The 26,436-nt window shown below is 34.7% G+C and overlaps 1 protein-coding gene across 1 annotated transcript in view; it reads right to left on the bottom strand.

The window, feature by feature from the left end:
• Nucleotides 1-1,098: 1,098 nt before the first annotated feature.
• Nucleotides 1,099-26,436, bottom strand: part of LOC150110034 (uncharacterized) — a 135,237-nt gene continuing 109,899 nt past the window's right edge. Inside the window, exons 9-10 of the mRNA XM_090399796.1 lie at nucleotides 21,020-21,480; nucleotides 1,099-3,766 (exon numbers count right to left, since the gene is read on the bottom strand). Of these exons, the coding sequence (XP_090255922.1) occupies nucleotides 3,543-3,766; nucleotides 21,020-21,480 (685 nt within the window). The 3' untranslated portion in view covers nucleotides 1,099-3,542. The remainder of the gene's footprint in view (nucleotides 3,767-21,019; nucleotides 21,481-26,436) is intronic.

Here is a 26,436-nt window from a genome sequence, read left to right as displayed (position 1 = left end):
TGAATAAATTTATATGGAATAAGAGAGAAATTAGTCAGAACACTAAATTAGCTGTATACAAGGCAGTGTTCAAAGCAGTTTTAACTTATGGATCTGAGAGCTGGGTCAGAAGTAAAACACTTGACCAAAGACTAGAGACCACAGATATGAGTCCTGAGAAAGATAAGAGGCGTGAACAGATGGTATCAATGGCAATATGATATTAAAAACGAGGATATTAGGAAAGATCTTGACATTGTCAGCATTCAGGAATGCATTAGCAGAGCTAATCTCAGGTGGTATGGTCACTTAAACAGAATGGGCGAGGAAAGATTAGCAAAACAAGTGTTCTCTGCCAGGTTGGCAGCAAAACGACCCAGAGGAAGACCAAGATATTGGTGGATTGATACGGTACAAAGTGCCTTAGATGATAGAAATATAAGATCTGATAATGCTGGAGTCTTAACAAGTAACAGACTGATCTGGAGGAAAATTGTAGATAGGAAATTAATAATGATGTAATTTTTTTCATGTAGTACTATCATATCCTGTACACCCCTTGATGGTACATCTGAGGAATTTGATGATTTATAAATTCCAATGAATGTGCGAGAATGACAACATAAAAAGAACATATAAAGTAGCAAAATAAGTTTTGAGATTAAAAAAAAAAAAAAAAAAAACTACTTCAAAGAAGTATTGAGGATGATACCAAAGTACTCCAACTTACTGGTATTAATTAAACACACATACCCCCCTCCTCCAAAGAATAGAGAGGTAAGTTCACATCAGGAAAAGGAACAGAAAGCCATTCACTCTAACAAAAATAGAACTAATGAGTAGGGAGAGTATGGATGTAAAACCTCTTTGTAACCTAATAAGAGAATAGCACAATACTTGCTTCAACACTATATTTTTAAAATTCAGTTAGAAAATAGATACCTATTACTTCAAAATTTAACAATTCACTCCAAGTCAACTGAATCCCATGGGTGTTTTATAAATTATAAGGAACACTAACATATTACATAAGTAACATTGAAGCACACATCAAATTATACTCTACTTCAATACTATGAATTACTGACATGACTACGATTTTATTATTTACAAGGAATTTATATTTCAAATATACACTAGAGCAGCACTCTGCAAACTTTACATAGCCAAGATGCAGTTTTTTTTCTTCACATATATAATATATATATCTGATATTGGTTAGGAAACAGACCTGGACAAGTACACAGGTATTTTTATATTGTGAGTAAATGCATGTCATTAAATTTAAATAGAGTAGTCATCACACATTTCTGCTCGTTACATTAATTTTTTTCTTTTATCATTTATAGCTTAATTTTCTCTATTGAGAGCTCACACACCACAATTGAATCAATTTTTATATTTTCTGCAGACAGAACAATTTTTCCCCCTAGGCGACTGGTACCAAGCTGTGAATCACATGTTGGAAAACACAACACTATAGCATTATGACATTTTAATGAAATATCTTAAACATCATGTAGTACAAACACATTTTGCTGTTATATTTACAATAAATTTAACAGAATACTGAAAGGTGGATCAAGTGAGTATCAGATCTGGAGGCCACCAGGGGCCCTTAGTTTTTGATACTTGAAAAATAATTAAATTTGCTAGCAAAAAAAGTTTCAATTTTTTACTGCAACTTAAATATATTTCTTTCTTTTTTTTACATAAAATATTTTATTTTGTTGTAATTTTCATCTTTATATATTTTATGCTTGTCATTATACAGAAAAATTTATTGTAATGTTTTAAAATAAAAATATTAAATCACATATTATGTGTTTAATTTTTTTGTTATAGCGAAGTCCTAGTTCTCTGTGTAACATATACATAAAGGGTGTTTCAAAAGAATGTAGACAACTTTGCAGGAGAACAAAGAATAACTCAGAAGACATACAAAAGCTGAGCGAGTGTCATAATGTAGTGAAAAAACACACCGATTTTTGGTCACGTAACTTTATTACTAAAACAACACTAGATAGTGTGATACATCACACCATTTGAAAATGGAAATGATGGTGCAGAGCTAACACATGTATTTTGATTTGAGGAAACAAAGTCTGTAACACAAGTTCAGAGGAATTTCTGCATGCAATACGGCCAAAAACTCTCTAGTAGGTGCACGATCTACACGTGGCATAAGAATTTTGCAGAAACAGGCTGTTTTGTGTGTCATCCAAGGTCAACGGAAGGGCCAGATGCTATTGTGGAAGAAGACAAAAATGTTTCCAAAGAAGTTCTGGAAAGTCAGATGAGCATCTCATCAAATTGGAATCCCATTACACATGACTGTGTAGCATGTTTTACAACAACGTCTACATTTAAGGCTCTACAAAATTATCCTTGTACAGCATTTTAAGAAAGACGATAAGAAGATACACCAGGATTTCTGTACTGAAATGATCAGTAGGATAGAATACTTTTTGGATGAGATAATTTTCAGTGATGAGTGCACTTTTCATGTAAGTGGGCAAGTAAACACAAGTGAAAATCCACATGCCATCATAGAACATGTTTGCAGCACCCCCAAAGGCAAATGTTTTGTGTCATAAGCGAGGACAAAGTGTATGGACCCTTCTTTTTTTTCAGAGTCCATCTTTACTGGTGGTGTGTATCTGGACATGCTACAACAGTACCTAATACCACAGTTAGATAACGATGACCATGATGGACGCTTACATTTCTAGCAAGGTGAAGCACCTCCTCATTGCCTGACAGATGAAAGGTCATAGCTCGACACCTGTTTTCCAGTTAGATGGATTGGTAGAGGGGTGCCTGTAGCATGGTCACCACATTCCCCTAACCTTTTTCTTGTGGGCTTTGTGAAAGATTGAGCGTTTATACCACCACTACCAGCCAATTTGGATGAGCTGCATTCCAGAATTACTGCCACAGTTGCAGAAGTAGTGCCAGATATACTCTGTTGCATGTCGCAGGAAATTGATTACAGATGGGACGTCTACAGAATTACTGAAGGCAGTCATATCGTACTTTAACTGTCTGTGTTGAAACTTCAAGTGTTGCATTACATTTGTACAGTAATAAAAATTGCTCACCTATCACTATGTACCTTCTATTGTCATTGAATGTATACTCCCTTTTGAAACACCCTGTATATAAACACTTTTTTAGGGGCCCCATAAATTTTACCATTATGGGGCTCCCAGCCAGCTTAATCTGCTCCTGCAAATACTAAAACTTTTTTAAAAAATTTAACCCAATTGCCATTTAGGTTAAATTCCATGTTTATTTTTAACTTATATTTTACCACCAGGCCTCTTAGTTAATGTTGAAGAATAATGCTAATTGTTTTTACTAATGGTAACTGCTGTTACCATTAGTAAAAACATTAGTCATGTACATATTATATATACATTAGTTACCATTAGTCATGTACATATATATATATATATATATATAAAAAATCAGTTTCTATAAATATTTTAAAAAAATAATAATAAATTTTTTATTCTCAAGGATAATCTTAAAAACAATAAAATCCAGTATTTCAACATGGGTCATGCACATTGATCTATGCAATGATTTGCATGGCGTATTATGACATTTTCTTCAAATGCGTCCCCACAAATTGGGCACTGCATTAAACTTTTACAGATTTGGCTAGATGAACTGATTTCTTCACAGTCAAATGTACTGGGATTAGAGGAAGCTGAAATGATTTCAAGTTCAGGATCGTTACATGTTGAAGCATGTTTTTCTATAATATCACTGGGAAATGATCCTAAAACAAAACATTACAAATTATATCCCAATAAACATATCAAATAACTGCTTTATTGTAACAAAAATATAGCAAATACTGATAATTGAAAGTAAACTATTTAAAAACAATTATGGTTATAGGTGCTTATTTTAACTTATTTTTTACAATTAATACAATAATACCCAAGTAAAATGTCAACATACTGATGACAGTTAAATCACTGACTACAAAAAAAATTATCAGTGCAGAAATTAAGTGATATTACTAACCAGAATACAGGAACTGCATAGGAAATATGAGTGACCCAAGTAGTCAACAACACATCTCCACAAAAACTTTCACATTCCCTTCATAAATATACATAATTCCAACATCAATAGTGTTCATATTCATTAACAGTATTCACTTTCATATCCAGTGCAAAAACCCTACCTACTTTTCCTGGGAGAAACCTAAATTTCAGCCCCTTCAAGCACTCATCTCAGGTTTCTGAACTACACATTTGATTCCTTTTGACAGACAATGGCATACAACATTAATTGCCTAACTATGACTCTCTTTGGCTGAAAATCAATTTGCTTGAAGTCAGTTCAAATTCATCTGCTAAGTTTCTATTGTTCACTCAATGCCAACCATTCTGAACTCTGACCTCTTCTCTTTGAATGCTGAATTTCTCCAGTACTGCTTCCCTAACAGCAAAATTATCTTCTTGGTGATTTGAATGTCCACAACACCAACTCGTTTTCCTTCTTCAATTGCACAAACAAAGCAGATAGAGTTGCTGAGACACCTGCCATCACCAAGGACAGAATACCAGTAAGTAAGCAGGTCTGGGGAAACCTGCTTACTTCCCTAAAACCCTGGATCTCTTCCTTACTAGTGATCATTTCAAGTACATTGTGAATGCCATATGTTTTTCTAAGAAATTCAAATCACAATCTAGTGCATATCTCCTTTCTTGTGGAACAAGGCTCATACAGCCATTCTTAATCAAGAGTAGTTTGGTATTATAACAATGTCAAATGGACATTCATGACTTCTATACCTCATTCCCTTGGACTATTTTCTTTCCCCTTCCAATCCAAACATATGTAATTAACATACTGAAGGTATCCAACACTAAGAAATGACTAGTAGGATGGATTCTGCTGCTATCAATGAACAGGGAACCTGCTTACATGTCAACCATCTCAGTTAATACCATGGGAAAGTTTAGCAAATCTCAAGTGGTTGCACTTGAACATATCTAAGGACTATGACTTGGTCTGGCACAAAGGCCTATTAATAAACTCCCATCATGTGGTCTCTCTCTCTCTATGACGTCTGCAACTGGGTTGCCAGCTTTCTGACTAGATGCGTGCTACATGTGGATGGAGGATGGTTCGTTATCCTCTAGCTACGCAACTAATGCTGGGGTTCCACAAGGCACTGTTCTCACCCCTGATTTCCAAAACATTCTGCAGTGGCTTAGAGATCAGAATAACCTTGCCAATTTCAATACTAACAAAACAGTTCTGCCCTATGTCCTATAAAAAATAATCCTTTTCTTCTAGTATTACCTTAGACAACACTCAAATCTCCACTCTCTCTCTCTCCTTAGCATTACTGCAACATGAAGCCTCTCCTGATATAAACACATTACACCATTGCTTCCTTAGCATCCAAAAGAAAACTAGGATTTCTCATTTGTTCAAGGTGTTAGATGTTATTGAACAGCTATTAACTTTCCACAAACTGCAAATCCACCCAGCTATTCAATATTTCTCTCACATTAGGAGTGATGCCACTAAGAGCTCCCTAAAAATATTTGACAATGGAGAAGAAGGCAATTAGGTTGACCAACAATGCCTCTTATCAATTCATTCGACCCACTTTCACACAAGCATCTGATTTCTGCGGCGTGCATCTTCTATAAATATTTCCATGGCAATTGTTCATACAAACTAACATCAATAATTCTTCTACTCTACTAAATCCATTGAAACGCACACAGCTGCCACCCAACACTCATTCACAGTTCAATTCCAAACTTTTGAAATAACTTTCACTTTCTGCTCTTTGATTCCTTCTGCTGCACAGTTTTCCCTCTTACATATGTCCTAAGGAATATAATGCACAAGTCTTCAAATTAAACATGAAGAGGTTCCTCCTTTCTCAACTCTATATACACAGCTATGGCACTATCATATAGGTTGACTAACCAACCTCTTGTGGATGGGTTCAACATTAAAAATAATCATAATTTTAGTTGCTGTAAGGCAAAACAATTTCTGTACATCTTTGGAAAATACCAAGAACTGAATGTCAGCAGATTGTGTTCAATGGTTAGTCAAAGCTAATACTGCATTGCCAGCTATCAATGCTGGAAGTTCTTTAATTCATAGGGGGAAGTAAATTAAAAACCATTTGTGTTCCATTGGGTGGGAGAGTAATGATCCTAACAGACCTTCTAAAGCTTGGTGTGAGATAAGTTCAAGAGTGGAGAAGTTCAACTTTTTTTTTTCCCTAAATTCACTATTGCAAACCTTGCACCATAAACTATTGCTTTGGTACTTAGGGATTCATTATGGCAAGTGCCTACTATATAATGATTATTGCATATATGAGATACTCATCATCATCAAATTCCTGACATTTATCCTCAAGGGGTGTACAGGATATGATGTACTAAATGAAAAATTTACATCATTACTAACTTCCTGTCACAATTTTCCTCCAAATCAATCTATCACCTGTCAAGGCTCCAACGTCGTCAGATCTTATATTTCTATCTTCTAAGACACTTTTTACCATATCAATCAACCTATATCTTGGTCTTCCTCTGGGTCATTTTGCTGCCAACCTGGCACAGAACACTTGTTTGGCTAATCTTTCTTCTCCCATTCTGTTTAAGTGACTATACCATCTAAGATTAGCTCTGCTAACATATTCCTGGATGCTAACAATGTCAAGTTCTTTCCTAATATCCGCGTTTTTAATATGATATTGCAATTGATGCCATCAGTTCGTGCCCCTAATTTTTCTCAGGATTCTCATATCTGCAGTCTCTAGTCTTTGGTCAAGTGTTTTACTTCTAATCCAGCTCTCAGATCCGTTAGTTTAAACTGGTTTGAACGATGCTTTGTATACAGCTAATTTCATGTTTTGACTAATTTCTCTTATTCCATATAAATTTATTGAGTTGACTTCCTACCATACCAGCTTTGTTGATCCCATTGTCTATTCCCATATTTAATTTACCATCTTCACTAAAAATCGTGCCTAAGTAACTGAAACGTTTTACTTGTTCTATAGGTTCTCCATTCACAATGCATGATATTTTCAATACTTCTATTTTCATCGTCTTTTCTTGTTATTGCTGATTTTTATACCAAATTTATCATAGCATTTATTCAATTTGGTCAGGGATTCCTGCAAACTTGTCTTGGATTTATTTAAAAGTATAACATCACCATAAAATAGAGAGCTGAGATCAATATCTCCAAATTTGATATCTGGTTTAATACCACTTTCCTTCATAATGCGATCCACATAGATGATGAATAACAGTGGAGACAATGTAAACCCTTGTCACACACCTGACTTAAAATCAAACTATCTTATTGTACTTCCTTCAAATCTAACTGCTGATCAACTCAAATAGACTGTACTGCTTAATATAGTGCACCATTTACACCATATAACTGGAGAATTTTGAACAGTTTCCCTCTTGGCACCTTGTCATATGCCTTTTCCAGAACTACAAAACTTAAATAGAGTTTCTTGTTATATTCTCATGAATACTCAATTATTTGTCTTAAAGTGAAAATTTAATTATGGCCTCAACCCAGCTTATTCTTCTCCACCGCAATGTTTCTTAGCTGTTTCTCAAGTACACTTGGATAAATTTTACCAGGAACACTCAGTAGAGAAATTCCTCTGTAATTCTAACATTCAGTTTTTTTTTTTATGGATGGGTACTATATGAGCACTCTACTCCAGTCATCTGGAATTCAACTTCTTACCAGGCTTCTGAATTATGCAAACTTTTATACCTCCATATTTTAGCATTTCTGGTCAAATATCATCTACTCCAGCTGCCTTTCCACATTTCAGGTTTGTGACAGATTTTCTACTTCAAGTATGGATATGTGTTACTGACTACATTCCTGTTGAGTATATTTTACCACCCTGCTGATCCTGCTTGTTCTATTCAACAGTCTTTCAAAATAAATGTTCAAGACTATCTTTATTGTCAGTTTTCATGTCTTTTTTATCATCTCTAATTCCTTTTACAGCTCTTTCTTCCATTTCTGAGCTTTTTCAATAGTCTCCAGAATATTTTACCACCTTCCTGATATTTATTTTCTATGTTCTTACCAAAAATTTCCCATGGCTTATATTTAGCTAATTTTACACAATGCTTTGCTTTCTTACATTTTTCTCTGTATTCCCTAAGATCACAAGCTGACTTACCTGCCAGGAATTTTCGATATGCTTTCTTCTTTTACTTCACTGCCTCTTCAACTTCCTGAGTTCACCATGAGGTTGTGATTTTTCTATCCTTGCAGATTACCTCACCACATGCCTCTCTGACTGAATGAATCAATCAATGTTTTCTTCAGGATTTGCCAATGAATCTCCAAGGTTTGGTCGTTATTTTCAAACTTTTTCAGTTTTTCATGAATATGTTTGCGTATTTGAGTCTACAGTTCACATCTGATAGCTCTTCAACTTTGATTTGTTTCAAAAACTTCTTACGCACTCTTTTCAATATGAAGTTCAATTTTATCCTGCTCAACACTAAATGGTGATCACTACCTATTTCAAAAGCTTCGTATATTCGTGTCCTGAACCAGTAAGAAAATATCACTGTCAACAATAACCTAGTCAATAAAACATTCCATATTCCTTGCTTTTTCTTGCCATGTGAATTTGTGCACATTTTTATGTTGGAACACTCTGTCACTAATAACCAGTCTACGTCCTAAGCAGAAATCTAGCAGGTATCTACCATTATTATTAGCGTTGCTCTGTTCTCTAAATTTTCCCAAAATATTCTTACATGTATGGTAATCATTTCCTACTATGTTGTTTAAATCTCCAACAATGACCAACTTTTCCTTTTTTTGTTGTGTCAGCTGCTTTCTTTATTGTCTCAAAAAATTCCTCCACTTCTTCTTTATTAGAACCTTCTGTTGGACATAAGCACAAATCAGTTCCATTATCCAGAGTTTCCCATTCAGATATTAGCTCACATCACTCTATTTGATATTTCCTTGTCATTCAATAAGATTATCCTCATATTTAATGTTTAGTATTATTGCTATTCCTTCTTTTCTCTGAGTGTTATTTCCTGAATATAATATCTTGTATTTGTTCTTAGAAAGATCTCACATGTTTTTGTCTTCTTTGTTTTGGTAACACATTATGTCGATCTGGTATTTATCATCATCATTATCAAATTCCTGCCATTTACCCTCAAGGGGTGTACAGGATATGATAGTACTACATGAAAAATTTACATCATTACTAACTTCCTATCTACAATTTTCCTCCAAATCAGTCTGTTATTGTCAAGACTTCAACATTATCAGATCATATATTTCTATCGTCTAAGGCAGCGTTTCTCAACCTTTCCAAGCCCAAGGACCAGTAAAATGCCTAAAACAATTCTACGGACCACTAAGTTATTTAATTTTTTTTTAAATATATGTGGGGATTTCCAACATGTTACATATTGTTACATATTACATTTACATATAATATTTTCATATTAAATATACATAAACATTTACATATTTACACACAATATTTGCATATACATTTACATAATCATATGGAAACATAATTAAGTTGGAAGTAAACGATTAAAACTGTATCATCACTGAACAATATTTTTTTTTTTATTAAACAAATAAAAGGAATCAGTTTCTGATTTGCTGTGGGCAAACGAATGGGTATGTCAGCACCCTCCCATGGACATATCTAAAATCCCCATTCATCTGCCTACAGTAACTTTTATATGTTAACCCCAATCATCTACTCACACTCATTAAGCTCACCCACAACAACATTTTTAGCGGCGATGGTACCATGGGCAAATGAATTGGGAATATCAGCGCCGTCCTGCTGAAATCTTCATTCATCTGCCCACAACGATGTTTATCCTTAATCCCCATTTATCTACCCACAGCAACTTTTATATTTTATATATCATCTCCATTGATATGCCCATACTCATGAAACTAGCCACAGAACAACTTTTATCTTCACACACACTCTGATTCGACTTGCGACATGTAAACTATTCCATTCGCTAAGTGCGTTATGAGACGAGGGAAAAATGTTCTTATCTCACTCCAATCATCATAATACTGAATACGAACTTGACATCCATTTGATTCCATCATGGATGAATGACATCCCTTGTCCTATCCAAACCATCTCCTGCATATACCCAAAAATTTCACTCAGAACATCCCAAACCATTAATGTCCCCCATCCACACACACACACACACACTTCCGGCCGATACGAATCGCCTTATTTCCCTGACAAGCAAAAATATTTAAAACATCCTATTATGTGAGGTCATTCCCGACCATACACGTGGTCGGGTGCATTTTTCCGCCAGTGACTGTATGCCGTATATACCATACGCATGTGATTTGTACTAATCGTGTTATGATGGTGGTTTTAATTATATCCGTCCTGTTTTATCCAGAGGCACAACAGTGATCATCATAAATCTGGCATTCATTAATCCTGTGGTAGTTTTATTTATATCCGTACTGTGTGCTGCTTGTATTCATTATGTTGTGATGTGTGTTTCTGTACAATCCATGACCGTACTGATGTTGTTGTCACCGACATGCGAACTTCTGTACAATCCATGACCGTACTGATGTTGTTGTCACCGACATGCGAACGGATTCAGTGTGCTCAGCTGCATATTCTCGCAAGCGACCGTACAAGATACGGAACTCCACTAAACTGGACATTATCCTCCTCGCCAGCAGAGCTGAGCCTCACTGTGACGTCACTTTGAGTAAGTGTCGTTTCATCCTCGATTTTGTCTGATTTTGGAAATGAATTAATTCCAAAACGAGTAAGGAGAATAATCCGAAACTCTAGTCCAAATAAATAATACTATATAATTATATTACTACTTACTTTTAATGAGATGGTTTAGCTTCTCGGCCTTTGCAGAGTTGCTGGATATCTGGCTCAATATTGGTCAACTTCAATAGAAGATCAGCACACACACTAAGACGATTTCTATATTTTGTTTTTATTTGAAGGAGCAATGAAAATCCTTTCTCACAAAAATAGGTTGTAGAAAACTGCATGACGATTTTTAGTGCTTCTTCAGATAATTCGGGAAATTCACTTCTCACTGAAGGTGAGATTCAGAATCGAGCCAAAGCAAGATCACGGAATTGCATTTTAAGCCTACTGTCACTTGACAACTCAATTAACTTTTCTTTTTTTGATAACAAAGGTAGTTCCCATGACTATAAGCCTGAAATAGATCTCAAACCCACAGAAATTTCTTATAAAGTTATTTGGAAAATATGTTTCAGAGTTTTGAGGTGGTCACAAATCCTTTCCAGAAACTCAGAATCAACAAAAAGATCATTTTCCAATAAAAAGGATTCCAACGTTCGACAATGTGTAAATTATCTGTCTTTTACATAACTAATATACACCACCAGATTTTTTTTTTTTTTTTTTCGAATGCCTTTGTTTTGTCGTAGGCATCAGTAACAGTTAAAGAATTTCCCTGAAGGGAGAGATTTAGTTCATTTAATTCCGAAAAAAATGTCTGAAAGATAGGATACTGTTGATAATCATGCTTCATCAAAAAGGAGCGATGCAAAATTAGAATTACATTCATTTACAAACAATAAAACTTCATGCTTTAATTGAAATAATCTTGTTAGTACTTTGCCCCTGGAAATCCAGCGAATTTCAGAATGAAGCAAAAGTTGTAAACTCGTATATTTGCTGTCCATTTCATCAGAGAATACTGAAAATAACTTATTTATCGGTTGAGCCTTAATAAAATGAACTAGCTTTACAGCGTTGTATAGCAAAGTCCTTTGCCTATGTATGAAACAATATACCCGATTCATATCTGGAGCCACTTCCTTAACCACAGAAACAACCCCAACTATGCCTGCTGTGAGGGGTCGAGCTCCATCCGAACAAAAGCCCATACATTTTCCCCACTGGATCCCTTTGTGTATTATATAATTATTGAGAGTGTGAAATATTTCTTCTCCAGTTGTTTGGAATGACAAAGTTCTACAAAGCAGAATATCATCATAAATGTTGTTATCATGTGCATATCTTACGTAGCATATTAACTGCACATCATTTGTAACATCAGCTGTCTCGTCTATTTGTGTTTATTAATGGCTCTTCTTAACTCTTTTGATTAACTGAGATTCTACGTCATTTGCCATATCATTAATTTTGCGACCAACAGTGTCATTTGAAAGAAGAATCAAATCAACATCTTTTAGTAACTTGTTGCCAAGCATAGTTTTTACTACATAAACATAGCTTTTCCAACAGTGTTTATTGCTGGAAGTAATAAATTTTCCCTGTTTTCGCTGTGTGCAAACTTAAGAGATAGATGCTTCCAGTGCCTTGCTATTAATCGAACCCATGGTCAAAATGACATATTTCTCATGATTTAATGTCGCTAAGCGTCGGCGAAATTATTTTTTCCCCCTTCAATTTGCTTATTTTTCACATCACAATGTTTACTTTCTAAATGCCAGAGTTTAGCAAGTTTCATGCACTCGTTCGACAACACTTCATAACACAAAATACATTGAGGTTTCTGTTCACTTTCATATCCACACCAAGTTAACCTGAATTCCAAATATGAACTGTTATATTTCCTACTGTATTTCTATTTTTATAGTATTAGATTTACTCACTGGTACAACACGTGTATCACAATTAGGGTTAGCCTAACCTGTTTCATTTGCTCTTCTTTCCAACGTGCTAGTTCTAAGCCACTTTTCCATTATTAAAAAACGTTTCCGAAAAATATATAAATACTGAGGATGACTCATGACACACTTTGTCCAAGTATCATTTAACACTTCTGAAGGTATACTGAACCTTGGTTGAAGGAGGAAAACCTTCGGTAATAAAAATCAATAAACAACAAGCAATTGGTTCAAATGTGGATAACATATGTTCACTTCAAATCTGACAAAACAGCAAGCTTTGAACATTCTGATGCTATTTGTTGTTTGTTTAAAGTCTCAATTTAATTTCAATAATTTTTACTTCCTTATTCAATTTGTTTGGATAATTAAAAATATATGTTTATTTAATTAATTTAAGTCTGCCTGTGGACCACCTGTCCCATCGTCATGGACCACAGGTTGAGAAACACTGGTCTAAGAGCACTTTTTACCATATCAATCCACTTATAGCTTGGTCTTCCTCTGGGTCATTTTCCTGGCAAACTGGCAGAGAATACTTGATTTGCTAATCTTTCTTTGCCCATTCTGTTTAAGTGACCATACCACCTGAAATTAGCTCTGCTAACACATTCCTGGATGCTGACAATGTCAAGTTCTTTCCTAATATCCTCATTTTTAATATGATATTGCCATTGATCACATCTGTTCGTGCCCCTAATCTTTCTCAGGACTCTCATATCTGCAGTCTCTAGTCTTTGGTCAAGTGTTTTACTTCTGACCCAGCTCTCAGATCCGTAAGTTAAAATTAGTTTAAACACTGTCTTGTATACAGCTAATTTAGTGTTCCGACTAATTCCTCTCTTATTTCATATGAATTTATTCAATTGACTTCCTACCATTTGTTGATTCTGTTGTCTATTTCCTTATTTAATTTCCTATCTTTACTAAAAACTGTGCCGAAGTAGATGAAATGTTTTACTTATTCACAGGTTCATCATTCACAATGCAGTTGACATTCTCAGTAATTCTACTTATTTTCATTGTCTTTATCTTGTTATTGCTGACCTTCATACCATATCTATCACAACAGTTATTCAATTTATTCAGGAAATCCTGCAGACCTGTAGCAGATTTATTTACAAGTATAACATTGTCCGCATAAAGCAAAGAGCGGACATTAAAATCTCTAATACCACTTTCCTTCATAATGTGATCAATAGAGATAATGAATAACAGAGGGGATAATGTACATCCTGGTCTGACACCAGAGTTAACATTAAACCTTCTTCCTGTACTTCCTTCTATTCTAACTGCTGACTTACAACTCAAATAAACACTAAGTAGTGCTTGATATAATGCTTCATTGATACCATATAACTGTAGCGTATTGAATAGCTTCTCTCTTGGCACCTTGTCGTATGCCTTTTCCAGATCGACAAAACTTAAATACAGATCTTTGTTATGTTTTCCCATGATTTCTCCACTATTTGTCGTAAAGTAAAGATCTGATCTTGACAGACCCTATTTGGCCTGAATCCAGCTTGTTCTTCACCAAATTTTTCTTCCACAATTCATCTGAACCGTTTCTCAGGTATAGTTGCATAAATCTTACCAGGAACACCCAGAAGGCAAATACCTCTTTAATTCTCACATTCAGTTTTATTTCCCTTTTTATATATATCAGTACTATGAAAGGTCGAATATCATTTATTCCTGCTGCTTTTCCGCATTTCCAGCTTTTGATCACTTTTTTAATTCAAGTATGGATATGTATTTCTGACTGCATGCCTTTTCAGTGTTTTTTTTCTACTGTGCTGTCACTGATTGTTTCATTTAGCAATTTTTTGAAGTAATTACTCCATACTTCAAGGATATCTTTTTCTCCAGTTTTCATGTCACCTTTATCATCTCTAATTCCTATTACAACACTGTTTCCTCCATTTCTGAACTTCTTCAACAACCTCCAGAATATTTTCCACCTTCTTGATATTTATTTTCTATGTTCTTACCAAAGTCTTCCCATGACTTAATGAAATAAAGAGCCAAAAGGCTTCACTTCGGCGATGTAAAAATTATTTAAATTAAGGGAATATTTAATCCCACATTATTTCAAAGCCGAATAACAAACTCTAAGATGGAAATCAAAGAGTTTTATGCAGAATATAGAAAGCTATAAAAGTTCGGCAAGTCCAAGCTTAAGCAAATATCTGGGTAGTACAATACCAGGCAACTCATAGTAAAGGTGGATAAAACTAGGATCACTATTCTTAGTATTAACCCTAATGTAAAACTCATCCCCTAGGAGATGTATGTTGTTTTACATTAAGGGAGATAGGTCACTACCCGAAACAGTTTCAACCTTTATTGAGATCTCATCAGTGAGTAGGTAGACCAATAAATACCAAGATTGTAGTGATAATAACTTTAATACTTTACAGTATGAATTGTTAAACAGGTGCACAAATAAATTAATGAAATAAAGAGCCAAAAGGCTTCACTTCGGTGATGTAAAAATTATTTAAATTAAGGGAATATTTAATCCCACATTAGAGTTTCTTATTCGGTTTTGAAATAACGTGGGATTAAATATCCCCTTAATTTAAATAAGTCTTCCCATGACTTTTGTTTAGCTAATTTTATACAGTGTTTAGCTTTCTTACATTTGTCTCTGCATTCTCTAAAAGCAAAAGCTGACTTATTTGCCAGGAACTTTTGATATGTTTTTTTCTTTTCCTTCACTGCCTCTTTAACTTCCTGTGTCCACCATTGAGTTCTGATTTTTCTATCCATTGAGTTCTGATTTTTCTAACCTCACCACATGCCTCTCTGGCTGAATCAATCAAGGTTTTCTTCAAGGTTTGCCACTGAATCTCCAAGGTTTGGTTCCTGTTCTCAAACTCCTTCATTTTTTCTTCAATAATCTTTGTGTGTTTTAGTCTACAGTTCACATCTGAGAGCTGCTCAACTTTTATTTGCTTTAAAAGTTTCTTATATGTTCTTCTTTTCAATATGAAATTCAATTTTATCCTGCTCAAGACTAAACAGTGATCACTTCCAGTTTCAAATCCTCTGTACACTCTGGTGTCCTGCACTAGTGAGAAAACATCACTATCAACAATAACATAGTCAATGAGACTTTTCTTATTCCTTGCCTCTTCTTTCCACGTGAATTTGTGCACATTTTTATGTTGGAACATGGTGTTAGTAATAACCAGTCCATGTCCTGAGCAGAAATCCAACAGATATTTGCCATTATTATTAGCTTTGCTCTTTTCTCCAAATTTTCCCAAAATATTTTTGTATGTCTCACAATCATTTCCTACTCTGCTATTTAGATCCCCAACAAGGACCGACTTTTCCTTTTTCATTGTATCGGTTGCTTTCTCTAAAGCCTCAAAAAATTCCTCCACTTCTACCATAGTAGAACTTTCAGTGGAACCATAGGCACAAATAAGTCTCATTGTCCAGTTCCCCATTCTGATATTAGCCCACATCACTCTACTTGAGACTGCCTCCCATTCAAGAAGATTAGTCTCGTATTTTGCGTTGAATACTATGGCTACTCCTTCTTTTCCTTGATTGTCATTTCCTGAATATAACATTTTGTATTTATTGCTCAGAAAGATCTCACCAGTTTTTGTCTTTTTTGTTTCAGTCACCCCTATTATGTCGATCTTGTATTTATCTAATTCCTCAGCTAGCTCCATTTCTTTGCCATTCAGGCTTCTTATGTTGATAGTACCGATCTTTAACTCTGGTGATGTTGAGTTGGGATGTGCTTTCAGATTTGTTCCAGTAGCTGACTTTCCGCTGTTTGCCCTGGTTCCCTGGCGAAAATAACAGGGGCCCTTGTTTAACCAGACAACGCCCCAGCCAGAATGAAATTCTGTCATATTGTACCTTCATTTTGTAGTTTGTTTAAGCCAATAAGAATATAATTTGGTCGGCTAAATCTCAAACTGCCAGCCCATCCTTATTGGTTCAGTATCCAGGTAGATACCCAACAGGGTGTACCATGAGAAGGTGAGGAATGGACATTAGGTTAGAAGCCCTGGTCAGTTCTCTGCATTCCTTTAAAGGCTATGTGGAGGTCTCCTCTGAGTTATGCTGCTTTGACCCTTAAGCACCCCCAATCTGGTACTTATCCAATTCTTGTGCTAATTGCATTTCTTTTCCATTGATGATTCTTATGTTGATGATGCCAGTCTTTATCTCTGCTGATGTTGAGTTGGAGTTTGTTCCAGTAGTTGACTTTTTGCTGTTCGCCTTGGTTCCCTGATGAAAACAATGGGAGCTTTTTTTTTTAATAGGGGCATGGGTAGTAAACATAATACTATTTTTTAAATAACAGTTTTACACATATAAAGGGAAACTAGAATTTATTAAATATTTAATTAATTTATTAAATAAATTGAGTAATTTAATAAATATATTCAATGAAATATATAGAACATGGCCTATATATTTTACTCAATATATTATGAGCATCATTCAGAGAGAGAACAGAATTATTGGCTACGACATTTAATATATGAATACAAGAACAAGTCATACAGCATGTGCATACTTCCACGTGTCTTGGTCGCAGCTCTACGATTAGGAGGAAACACTATTAAAGTTTCAGGGGTACAGGTATACTTATGTAATTAAAAAGTTATAAATAATTGCAATTACTTCCCAAAACTTTGAGACAGGCCACAATGTCTGGCGTCAATGGCATCGACACTAGACACAGAGTTCACTAGAATCAAACAGAGAGCAGAGATCTTTTTGCACTACAACACGTTTAAATTTGATTATCTATTTCATAAATCATGTGAAGCCCTACACCACCAGCTTAATCAAACACACACTGTGTGCCTATCTTTAAGTTTTTGAAAGTAACTGCAATTAACTGCTTATAACCTTTTAATTACATAACTATACCCATTTCCCTGGAACTTTAATAGTGTTTCCTCCCTATTCACAGAACTGCAACTGAAATACAAAGTATACACATGCTGTATGATTAATTTTTTGTCTTCATATTTAATGTTGCAGCCAATTCTTCTGCTTTCTCCCTGAATGATGCTCATGATATATCAAGTGAAACATATTAATAGTATTTCATAAATTCTAGTTTCCTTTACATTTATGAAACTGTTATTCAAAAAATAGTATTATTTCAATAAGACCTTTCATTTCATTGTGATATGCTGCTTAATCTGAGTCTTGGGTCTCGTTTAGTCCTGAAGGTGTGGAAAGAGGGGAAAATAGTTCCATTGCATAAAGGAGGATCCAAGACTACTGATGCCAATTACCGACCAATCAGCATATCAGGAATCGTTGTCAAGGTCTTGGAGAAAGTAATCAAGGGAAAAATACAGGAATGGATTGATGAACATGAGATACTGTATGGGGGGGACAGCATGGCTTTGTGAAGGGTAGATCATGCCTCAGTAACTTGCTCAAGTTTTATAACACAGTGACGGCTGAACTGGATAATGGTAATGGGTTTACAGTGATACTGCTTGACCTGGCTAAGGCATTTGACAGGATACCACATGGAATTCTAATCCGTAAAACTACAATATATGGGAATGGATATAGGGTTTGGTGAGATGGATAAGTGGGTGGTTGACGGAGAGATATCAGAGAGTAGTTTATTCAGGAGTAGAGTCCAAAACACGGCCTGTGACTAGTGGTGTGCCACTGGGTTCTGTTCTTGGACCACTGCTGTTTAATTTGTTCATTAACGATATAGGGAAGGATCTAAGAGGAACAGTTCATTTGTTCGCTGATGATGCAAAGTTGGGTAGGGCAATAGTGAATGCAAAAGATGTCAAAATCTTGCAGGACGACTTGGATAGATTGGAGTTCTGGGCTAAGGAGAATGGATGTCAATTTAATGTGACAAAATGTAAGCTTATGGATTTTGGGATGAAAAGATTAGCAGCAGTATACCACATTGGTGGAACTGTACTCCTGGAGATTGATGAGGCAAGGGACTAGGGAGTGTTGGTGGAAAGGGAAATGAAGTTTAGGGGAGCACATTGCAAAAGTGGTTAAATCAACTCATCAACTCACTTGGTTGTTGAAAAATACTTTGACGAGCAGAGATAAGTAAGTTATTGTACTTCTGTACCGAGCCTTGATAAGATCTCATCTCGACTACTGTGCCCAGATTTGGTCACCTAGGTTTCTTCTTGATGGGGGAGGATATGGAGAGGATCCAGAGGCGAGTGACCAAGATGACAGCAGGTCTATGGAATGAACCATATTAGAATATGGTTGAAGATTTGTGGGTTGCAGAAATTAGTTGATAGGTGGAAAAGGGGAAATATGATTGAGACATTCAAATTGGTAAAGGGTTTCTATAGGATTAATTCAAAGGATATTTTTGAGATCAGGACTGGTGGTGGGAGAACTAGGGGACACCTATGGAAGCTGGGCAAGAGTGTGGTTAGCAAGTGTTAGAGCTGGGTTCTTTACTTTTAGAGTGGTAAATGAGTGGAATAAGCTGCCAGAGTCTGTTGTGGGTGCTATGACGGTGAGTTCAAGGCAAGGTATGATAGATACTGTGAGAATGTCGTAGAGTTGTGTGGACATGATGTTTAGGGCCTCCCTCGATGAGTCTAAGGACTCTCTGGAGTTGCCCGTAATAATAATATTCACTTTTAGCCTGCTCATAAAAGGTGATGATCACTTTTTATTTTATATCATACACTGTGTGCACTTTAGTATCAAGATGCCACCATCAACAAATACAATCAAAAATAAATTTGTCTTGTACAGTCAACTCTCACTATAGCAAACACCTTCATAACAAACTAGCAAAAAAGTCCCCCAGCATAGCCTCCACATTGGTCAATGCCTACCTCCTAAAGAAAATTCACAATGGCTAATTATTCATGAATATTAACTATTTCTGTGGTCTGTCCTGTTTGTGATAGTGAAAAGTGACTATTAGCTCTCAAATTTTTTCAGAACATGTCCATAGGTGTTATTTACTTTCTAGCCATTTCTAGTTGTTTAGGTTATAATAAAAACCATTGTCATTATTTTTCAGTTGACTCAAAGATTTTACTTCTTTTTTACTCTCATCTTTAACAGAATCTTACATACAAATAAGTCACATTTAATTCTCACACTGTGTAGTAATGTAAACAAATTTGAAATTTGGCTTACATCACTATTGAAACTGACTCAATCTCCCCATTTAGCATTAAATACCATTCTGCTTTTCTCCAAGTCCTCTTGTTTGAAATCATAATCATTTAAAAGGAATTTCACCTGTTTTGATCATCTCTGCATCAAAAATACCAATTTGTCTACACAACATTCCTGTAGTTTCTATATTAGTTCTGCTTACATCCATTGACTCTCACTATAGTTAACACCATTATAACAAACTTTCTCGCCATCATAAAACTACAAAAAAGTCTCGCGCAAAGTCCCATTGGCAGGAAAGATGTTATTCAAAAAATGCATTATAGCAACTATTAATTTTAACAAACTATTTCTATGTTCCCTACTTTAATGAGTCAACTGTAGTATTTTTGATTATGCTGTATTAGTCAAATGTAAGTGTGAGTTTAAACCAATATGGAATATAAGTTAGTCAGCTCAAGTGCACATTACAAACCCATTCTAATTCATTCAATATTCAAGTTAATACTTGTAATTTGCATTGCTCAAAAAAGTAAGACTTGGCAATTGGATTCAAAGGGCCATTGGTTCTCTCTACACAGTTAGCATTGAAATTTGTGAACAAACGTAGTGGTGATGCTTTCAAATTGTTCCAAGCAAAGTGTATGGGTTTGCTCAGTTTGATATTTTGAGTTTATTTTTAATGCACAATTTAAGCTTAAATGTAAATAAGTCCGAGCAGAAGTGAGAACTCTCGTTGAAAGACGGTCAAGAAGAGTCGATTCATGTTGAAGGGGAAAAAGAAATAAGGTGATGTACGAATTGGTCACCAACACACGAAATCATGTGTTTTATATGTAAAATTTTCCAACTGTTATACAAGCAAAATAGTTATCACTTTAAAAACTACAATAATCAATAAAAGAGAAGTTAATTTTCTGATGTGTAATAATAAACACATCCCACAATATGAATTGATTACCCTATTATCAGAATGGATTCTCCTTCTTTTGACATGTGCAGAAGTGTCTCATATCTGTGGGCATACTATAACAATATTTAAATATTTTCAAGGAATATTTAGACGTTTTTATTCCTTGTAGACCATGAAAATAGTTGCATTTAGCTTATGAGCCAAATGTAGTCATATCTTGATACTAACATGCTATTTTAATTAATACTTCTCAATCAAAAATAACTACAAAAAGCTTACCTCCACATATAGGGCATTCAACTACATTGTAAAAGGAAGAGCTAGTACAAGGCCTCATATAATCAGGATCTGAAGATGTCTTTGAATTTTTGGAATCAAAATTTGAGTTACTTTCTGATAATATATGAGAACTATCCTGGAAACTTGTGCTTGGTCTTGCATCATCATCATATGCAGTTGAAGTGCAAACCTTTCTGCAGAAACTAGTACTTGGTTTTATGTAATCAGAAGAGTTAGCTCCTGACAAACACACGTCTGAGTCTTTTTGCTTAGATGTTAATGAAGTTATAGAATTCTCTTCTAGATGAGATGATGATTCTTCATAAAACATATCTCTGCTGTTTGTAGAAGAATGTGACAAAAATGACGGAGATAAACTATGCAAGCGATTTCTTTCTGAATATCTTTTACAGCTAGTTCTTGAATTTATATTATTAATGTGCAGATTATCTGAGACCTCACTGAAAAGAAGGAATAATTAGGTTAGAGTGAAATCTGAAATACTTAACTGATATAAAAATGATTTATAAAAAATAATTATAATGGTTTCATAACATGACATATCAAACTAGTTTTTAAAAAATTCGAATATTACAAAGTTTATTATGTAAAAATATACATAATATATACCATATTTGCCGGCGTATAAGACGCACTTCCTTTTTTGTACACTTTTTTTTAGAAAAAAAGCTTTATCACCGAATATTATAATGAATTTACAGTATTTCAAATATAAAGTAATAAGTAGGTCTACTTTCAACAAATACCTAATCTAACTAGGAAAGAGTACCCACCTTTTAATCGTTAAAACCCAGAAATTCATCTCCAGAGCTAAATGAAGAGACACTCGAAACCTCTTCTAAATCAGAATCTGAGTCCTCATACAACAAATTGTCCTCTGTACCATCCAGTGCATTACTAATTCCACACTTCTTAAAATGATTTAACCACATTCTCAGTTTTCACAGCATCCCATGAAGCTTTGACCCAGTCACAAACTTGCGAAATGCAAGGCCTCTTCCTCCTTCCTGATGGCGTAACCTCAAAATCTGAAGACTGCATTCAGCTGTTCCACTTCTCCTTCATAAATCCCTTAAATGGTTTATTAATACAGACATCTAAAGGTTGAAGCTGACTAGTTAGCCCTCCTGGAATTACAGCTAACTGAGTTTTCAATTCCTTGAGTTTATTTGTAACATTGTCTGTTCTGTGAGAATGAAACTGATCCCATACTAGCATGGCAGGCTTCTTCAACAGTCCACCAGTTCGCCTAGACCAAATTTTATCTATCCATAACTTCATTCACCCCCCCCCCTCCATCCATTCAGCCTTTTGTGTGAACATGTACAAACACTCCTTTAAGGAGTTTTTCTTTGGGTAGCATCTTCCTTTTAAAAATCAATAGTGGTGACAATTTTGTCCCATCAGCACAGCAGGATAAAACAACCGTCTAGTGAGTTTCTTAGTGCAGCGAAGTTTTAATAGTAACACTTTTAGTGTCATTGGAATCTACAGTTTTGTTTGAGAGCACATCAAAAGTAAGCGGAACCACGTCCATGTTTCCTATTTGCAAAAGTTCAAAATTTTCTCGTTTCCTTGCGTTAATGACAAATTCAATAATTTTTTCTTCATATTCAGCTGGCATCTTTTGTGATATTTTTGTTTTAGTCTGCATACATAGCTGGTTTCTCTTCATGAATCTTGAACACCATGATGTTGATCCAGTAAAATTGGCGATCCCTCTGTTAGTGGCTATCGCTTTCACTTGATGAATAATCATTTTTGTAGACACTGAAAGTCTCGCTTTTCCGTGGTCTAAAATTCAAGTATTCAGTTCTGCCTCAAGTTCTGGCCATTTTGCAGTTCCACTTCATAGGTTATGTTTACTGTGAGTTGCTTTTTTAAATCCTCTTCCTGATTCCACCAAGCTCTTATCATTTTCTCAGTTGGGGTGGTCCGAAATGCCTCTCTGCAGCCCTGTTTCCATGTTCTTTAGCATACACAATTACACGTAGCTTGTATGCAATATTGTAACAATGGCGACGTTTTTCAGCCATAATTTGCCAAGAAATTTAGAGAAAATTTAACAGCAGAAATTTATCACGTTCACAATTGCAACAACAATTGGAAAGTTTAAACGAACAGGACACAGCTGTGATCGTCGATGACAGCGCATGCACATCCACTAAACTCTATGTCAGTGTTTCTCAAAGTGTGGTACGCATACCCTCGGGGGTACGTGGCAATTTTCGGCTATGCATCATTAATGCATAGAATCAAATTCAATGTGTCCGTGAAGTTCAATATCGTAAAACGTTCCTATTGTATCACTGAATAAGGTACAGAGACATCTGCAGGCTGTGCAATATGTTTCTCAACAAATAGTGCAATTAGAGATAACTGGGATAAAAACGGCACTAAGTAATGAATCACATGTTCCCCTCCCACAGAAAATGCTGCATGACTTAAGCAAAACCATATGTTGCCGGTGGAACATATGGTTTTGTTTGAGTGAACGTGTTAAAACGAAGAAATATATAGTGAATGTGTTTCAGATATTATACAAGGAATTCGGTTGAAGAGAATTAGCATTTCAACTCAACTGTCAGCTTGTCTTTGTCATTTAGTAGCACAATCATTTGTTAATACTGCACCAATCATATGAACACGGATGTCTGAAGTTTGAGAAACACTACTCTACGTAACTAGAATGCTCTCATGCACCGCAAGGAAGCAATAGAGAAATTGCGTAACTTCAAACAGAGAAAATTTCCAGAAATGAAAATAATAAAAAACTGAGTATCGGCGTATAAGATGTACCCTGTTTTTCAGACCTATTTTCGAAGGAAAAAGTGCGTCTTATACACCGGCAAATACGGTAATTCATATTTTTACATTATATATATTTATTTATTTATATATAAATATATATATATTCAATAACATTAGCAATCACTAGTTAAGAAAATAATATACAGGTAACCCTCATATAACGCGGATGTTAGGTTCCATAAAAATGCTTCGTTATATAAATTGCATTATGCGAGACTCAGATCACATAGAAAAGGTAGGGTTATGTTCCGAAATCATTTTTTTTTAAATTATATAAACAACAATGATTTATCTGAATTTTTATTTAATTCAAGTAATTCATATAGGTTAGGAAAACATATAAACTATGAAAATACATAGTATAAAATTATAAAAATTACAAATTACGAGTAAACTTCATTGCACATAATGCATAAATGTTTTAGGCAAAATAAAATAAAGTGCATATTTTAATCTTTCATAGCACAAGGATTTGAGGATGGGTTAATAAACATTGGTTTTGTCATGTAATCACCTGATGTATTACTATAAAACAGTAGAGTAATTCTAGCTTTAGAAACTTTGAATCCAGGAGCTGATCTTTCATTTTTCGAAATATAGGTGCGTTTTTGCATTTTTTCCAATATAACCCAGATTCATCTGCATTAAACACCTGGTCTGTCATAACTGTTTATAAACTGTTAGAGCTTTTTATTTAATAAGATTTCCATCCAAAGGAATTTTCTTTGGAGTGCAATCTTCTATCCATATCAATAGAGATTTCTCCATTTTTTCAATTAGAATATGGCGTACACGAGCAACATGCTTTGCACTTACCATTGACCAAGCAATAAACACTTTCTCGGATTTGATTCATTTTGTTTGTTCGAATTATTGATTCGTTTAATTTCAAAGTCCATGCAACAGTTCCTGGTTTTCTCCATTTTTCAACCGATCCAAGTTTAAATTTTTTTTTCGAGAGAAATAAATTTTATTTTCAATGTTGGTTTTTCGCTTTTGTTGCAATTTGTGGCCATTACTATAAAAATATTTTTTTACATAAAAAAGCATTACATATTAATTATGTATGTAACTCGCCAGAAAATAAAGTGCTCAGCTTGAGATTAACACACTTATGATTTTAATGTGCTTTCCTGGCAGAAAATGAAGACCATTTTCAACAATAAACATTTTATACGGTAAACAATTGACGTACTAAAGGATATTTCCCCTAATATAAATTCGCTACTTATAACTACATGAGCGATACGGACAGATGCAAATTTAACGAAGATAAAATGATTTTCAAGTCGCGCGTTGAAAAATATATGAAAAGATTAAAGGGTTACTACAGTTTGTAGACCGTCTCATACAAAACCGCATTGTATGAGTACTGCGTTCCACAAGGGTTACTACAATTTGTAGACCGAGTTTTATCGATACTGCGTTATACGAGGGTTGAAGAATTGCAAAATTCTTCAAATCTGCCTTTGAATTTTTCTCCATTATTTTCACAGAAAATAGTTTCAAAGTCTTGCATTAATGTAATAGAACACTCAGTACAAATTTGTACTCAGTTTCCTATTTACATTAGGCAATATCAGACTCCAATGAAGTACATGAACATTTTCAGAAACTATTACAATGGAATATTCAATGGAGCAGTCCATTTATCTTAACAGAAAAACCAAATGGAAGCCTGAGATTTGCCTTCGATTTGAAATCCATCAGTAAGGTTACAAAAATCTATTGATTTCCCACTCTGTAAGGTTGAGGAATTATTGATATGTCTGCAAGGAGCACAGTATTTCACAAAACTAGATTTAAATTCTGGTCACTTTCAGATCCCTTTGAAGAAAGAAGACATAAAATAGCTTGCATTTATAACTAAATGACAGAAATACCAACTATATAAGTTACAAGGTGCAAGAAATCCTGCCATGTGATTTCAATCTTTAATTAATTGTCTTGTTGGGAAATTGAGTCATCTCTTAGTTGCGATTTTAAATCTTATAGAATATTTTAAAGAGATTAGATGAAGCTAATCTAAAAACAGTTGAACGATTCTGCATGGCTCAGTATGCTGATGTTTTTCACAGATTTTTCATTGCACCTGAATGAACTTAATATACAATTGCAAGGTTTCAGAAAATCTGTCAATGTAATGTTTGGCATGACCAAGAGCTTTGAGAATAAACTCAAAATATTTCAATGTGATTTAGAAAGTAACCATTTTAAGTATTTCCCAAGAGTGAAAATTTTTTTTTAATGAAACCAGTCCCAAAAATTGTGAACAACATATCAACCAATCTATCGAAGTTTTAAAGTCAGTAACTGAGCAATTTTCTTCTAGATTTGAGCAATTTTGAATGTCGGAACAAACAATCCATATTCATAAAGTAGCCTGATGAAACAAAATTCATGGATCTTAAATTAGATGGCTTTGAGTGGTTGGATTTAAAAGATCTAGAAATGCAACTAGTCGACCTCCAGTGTAATCCTATCTGGAAAAGAAAGTTTATTGCTCTTAGAAATGAATTAGAAGAACTTGCACAGGAACGTCTGCATGATACCGTGTGTAAAAATTCAGACTGTGAAATTCTAAG

Source organism: Typopeltis vanoorti, chromosome 1 (assembly GCF_054136105.1).
Source record: "Typopeltis vanoorti isolate ZY-2024b chromosome 1, IOZ_Tvanoo_1.0, whole genome shotgun sequence".
Lineage (NCBI taxonomy): Eukaryota > Metazoa > Arthropoda > Arachnida > Uropygi > Thelyphonidae > Typopeltis > Typopeltis vanoorti.
This window is presented reverse-complemented; position numbering and strand designations above follow the sequence as displayed.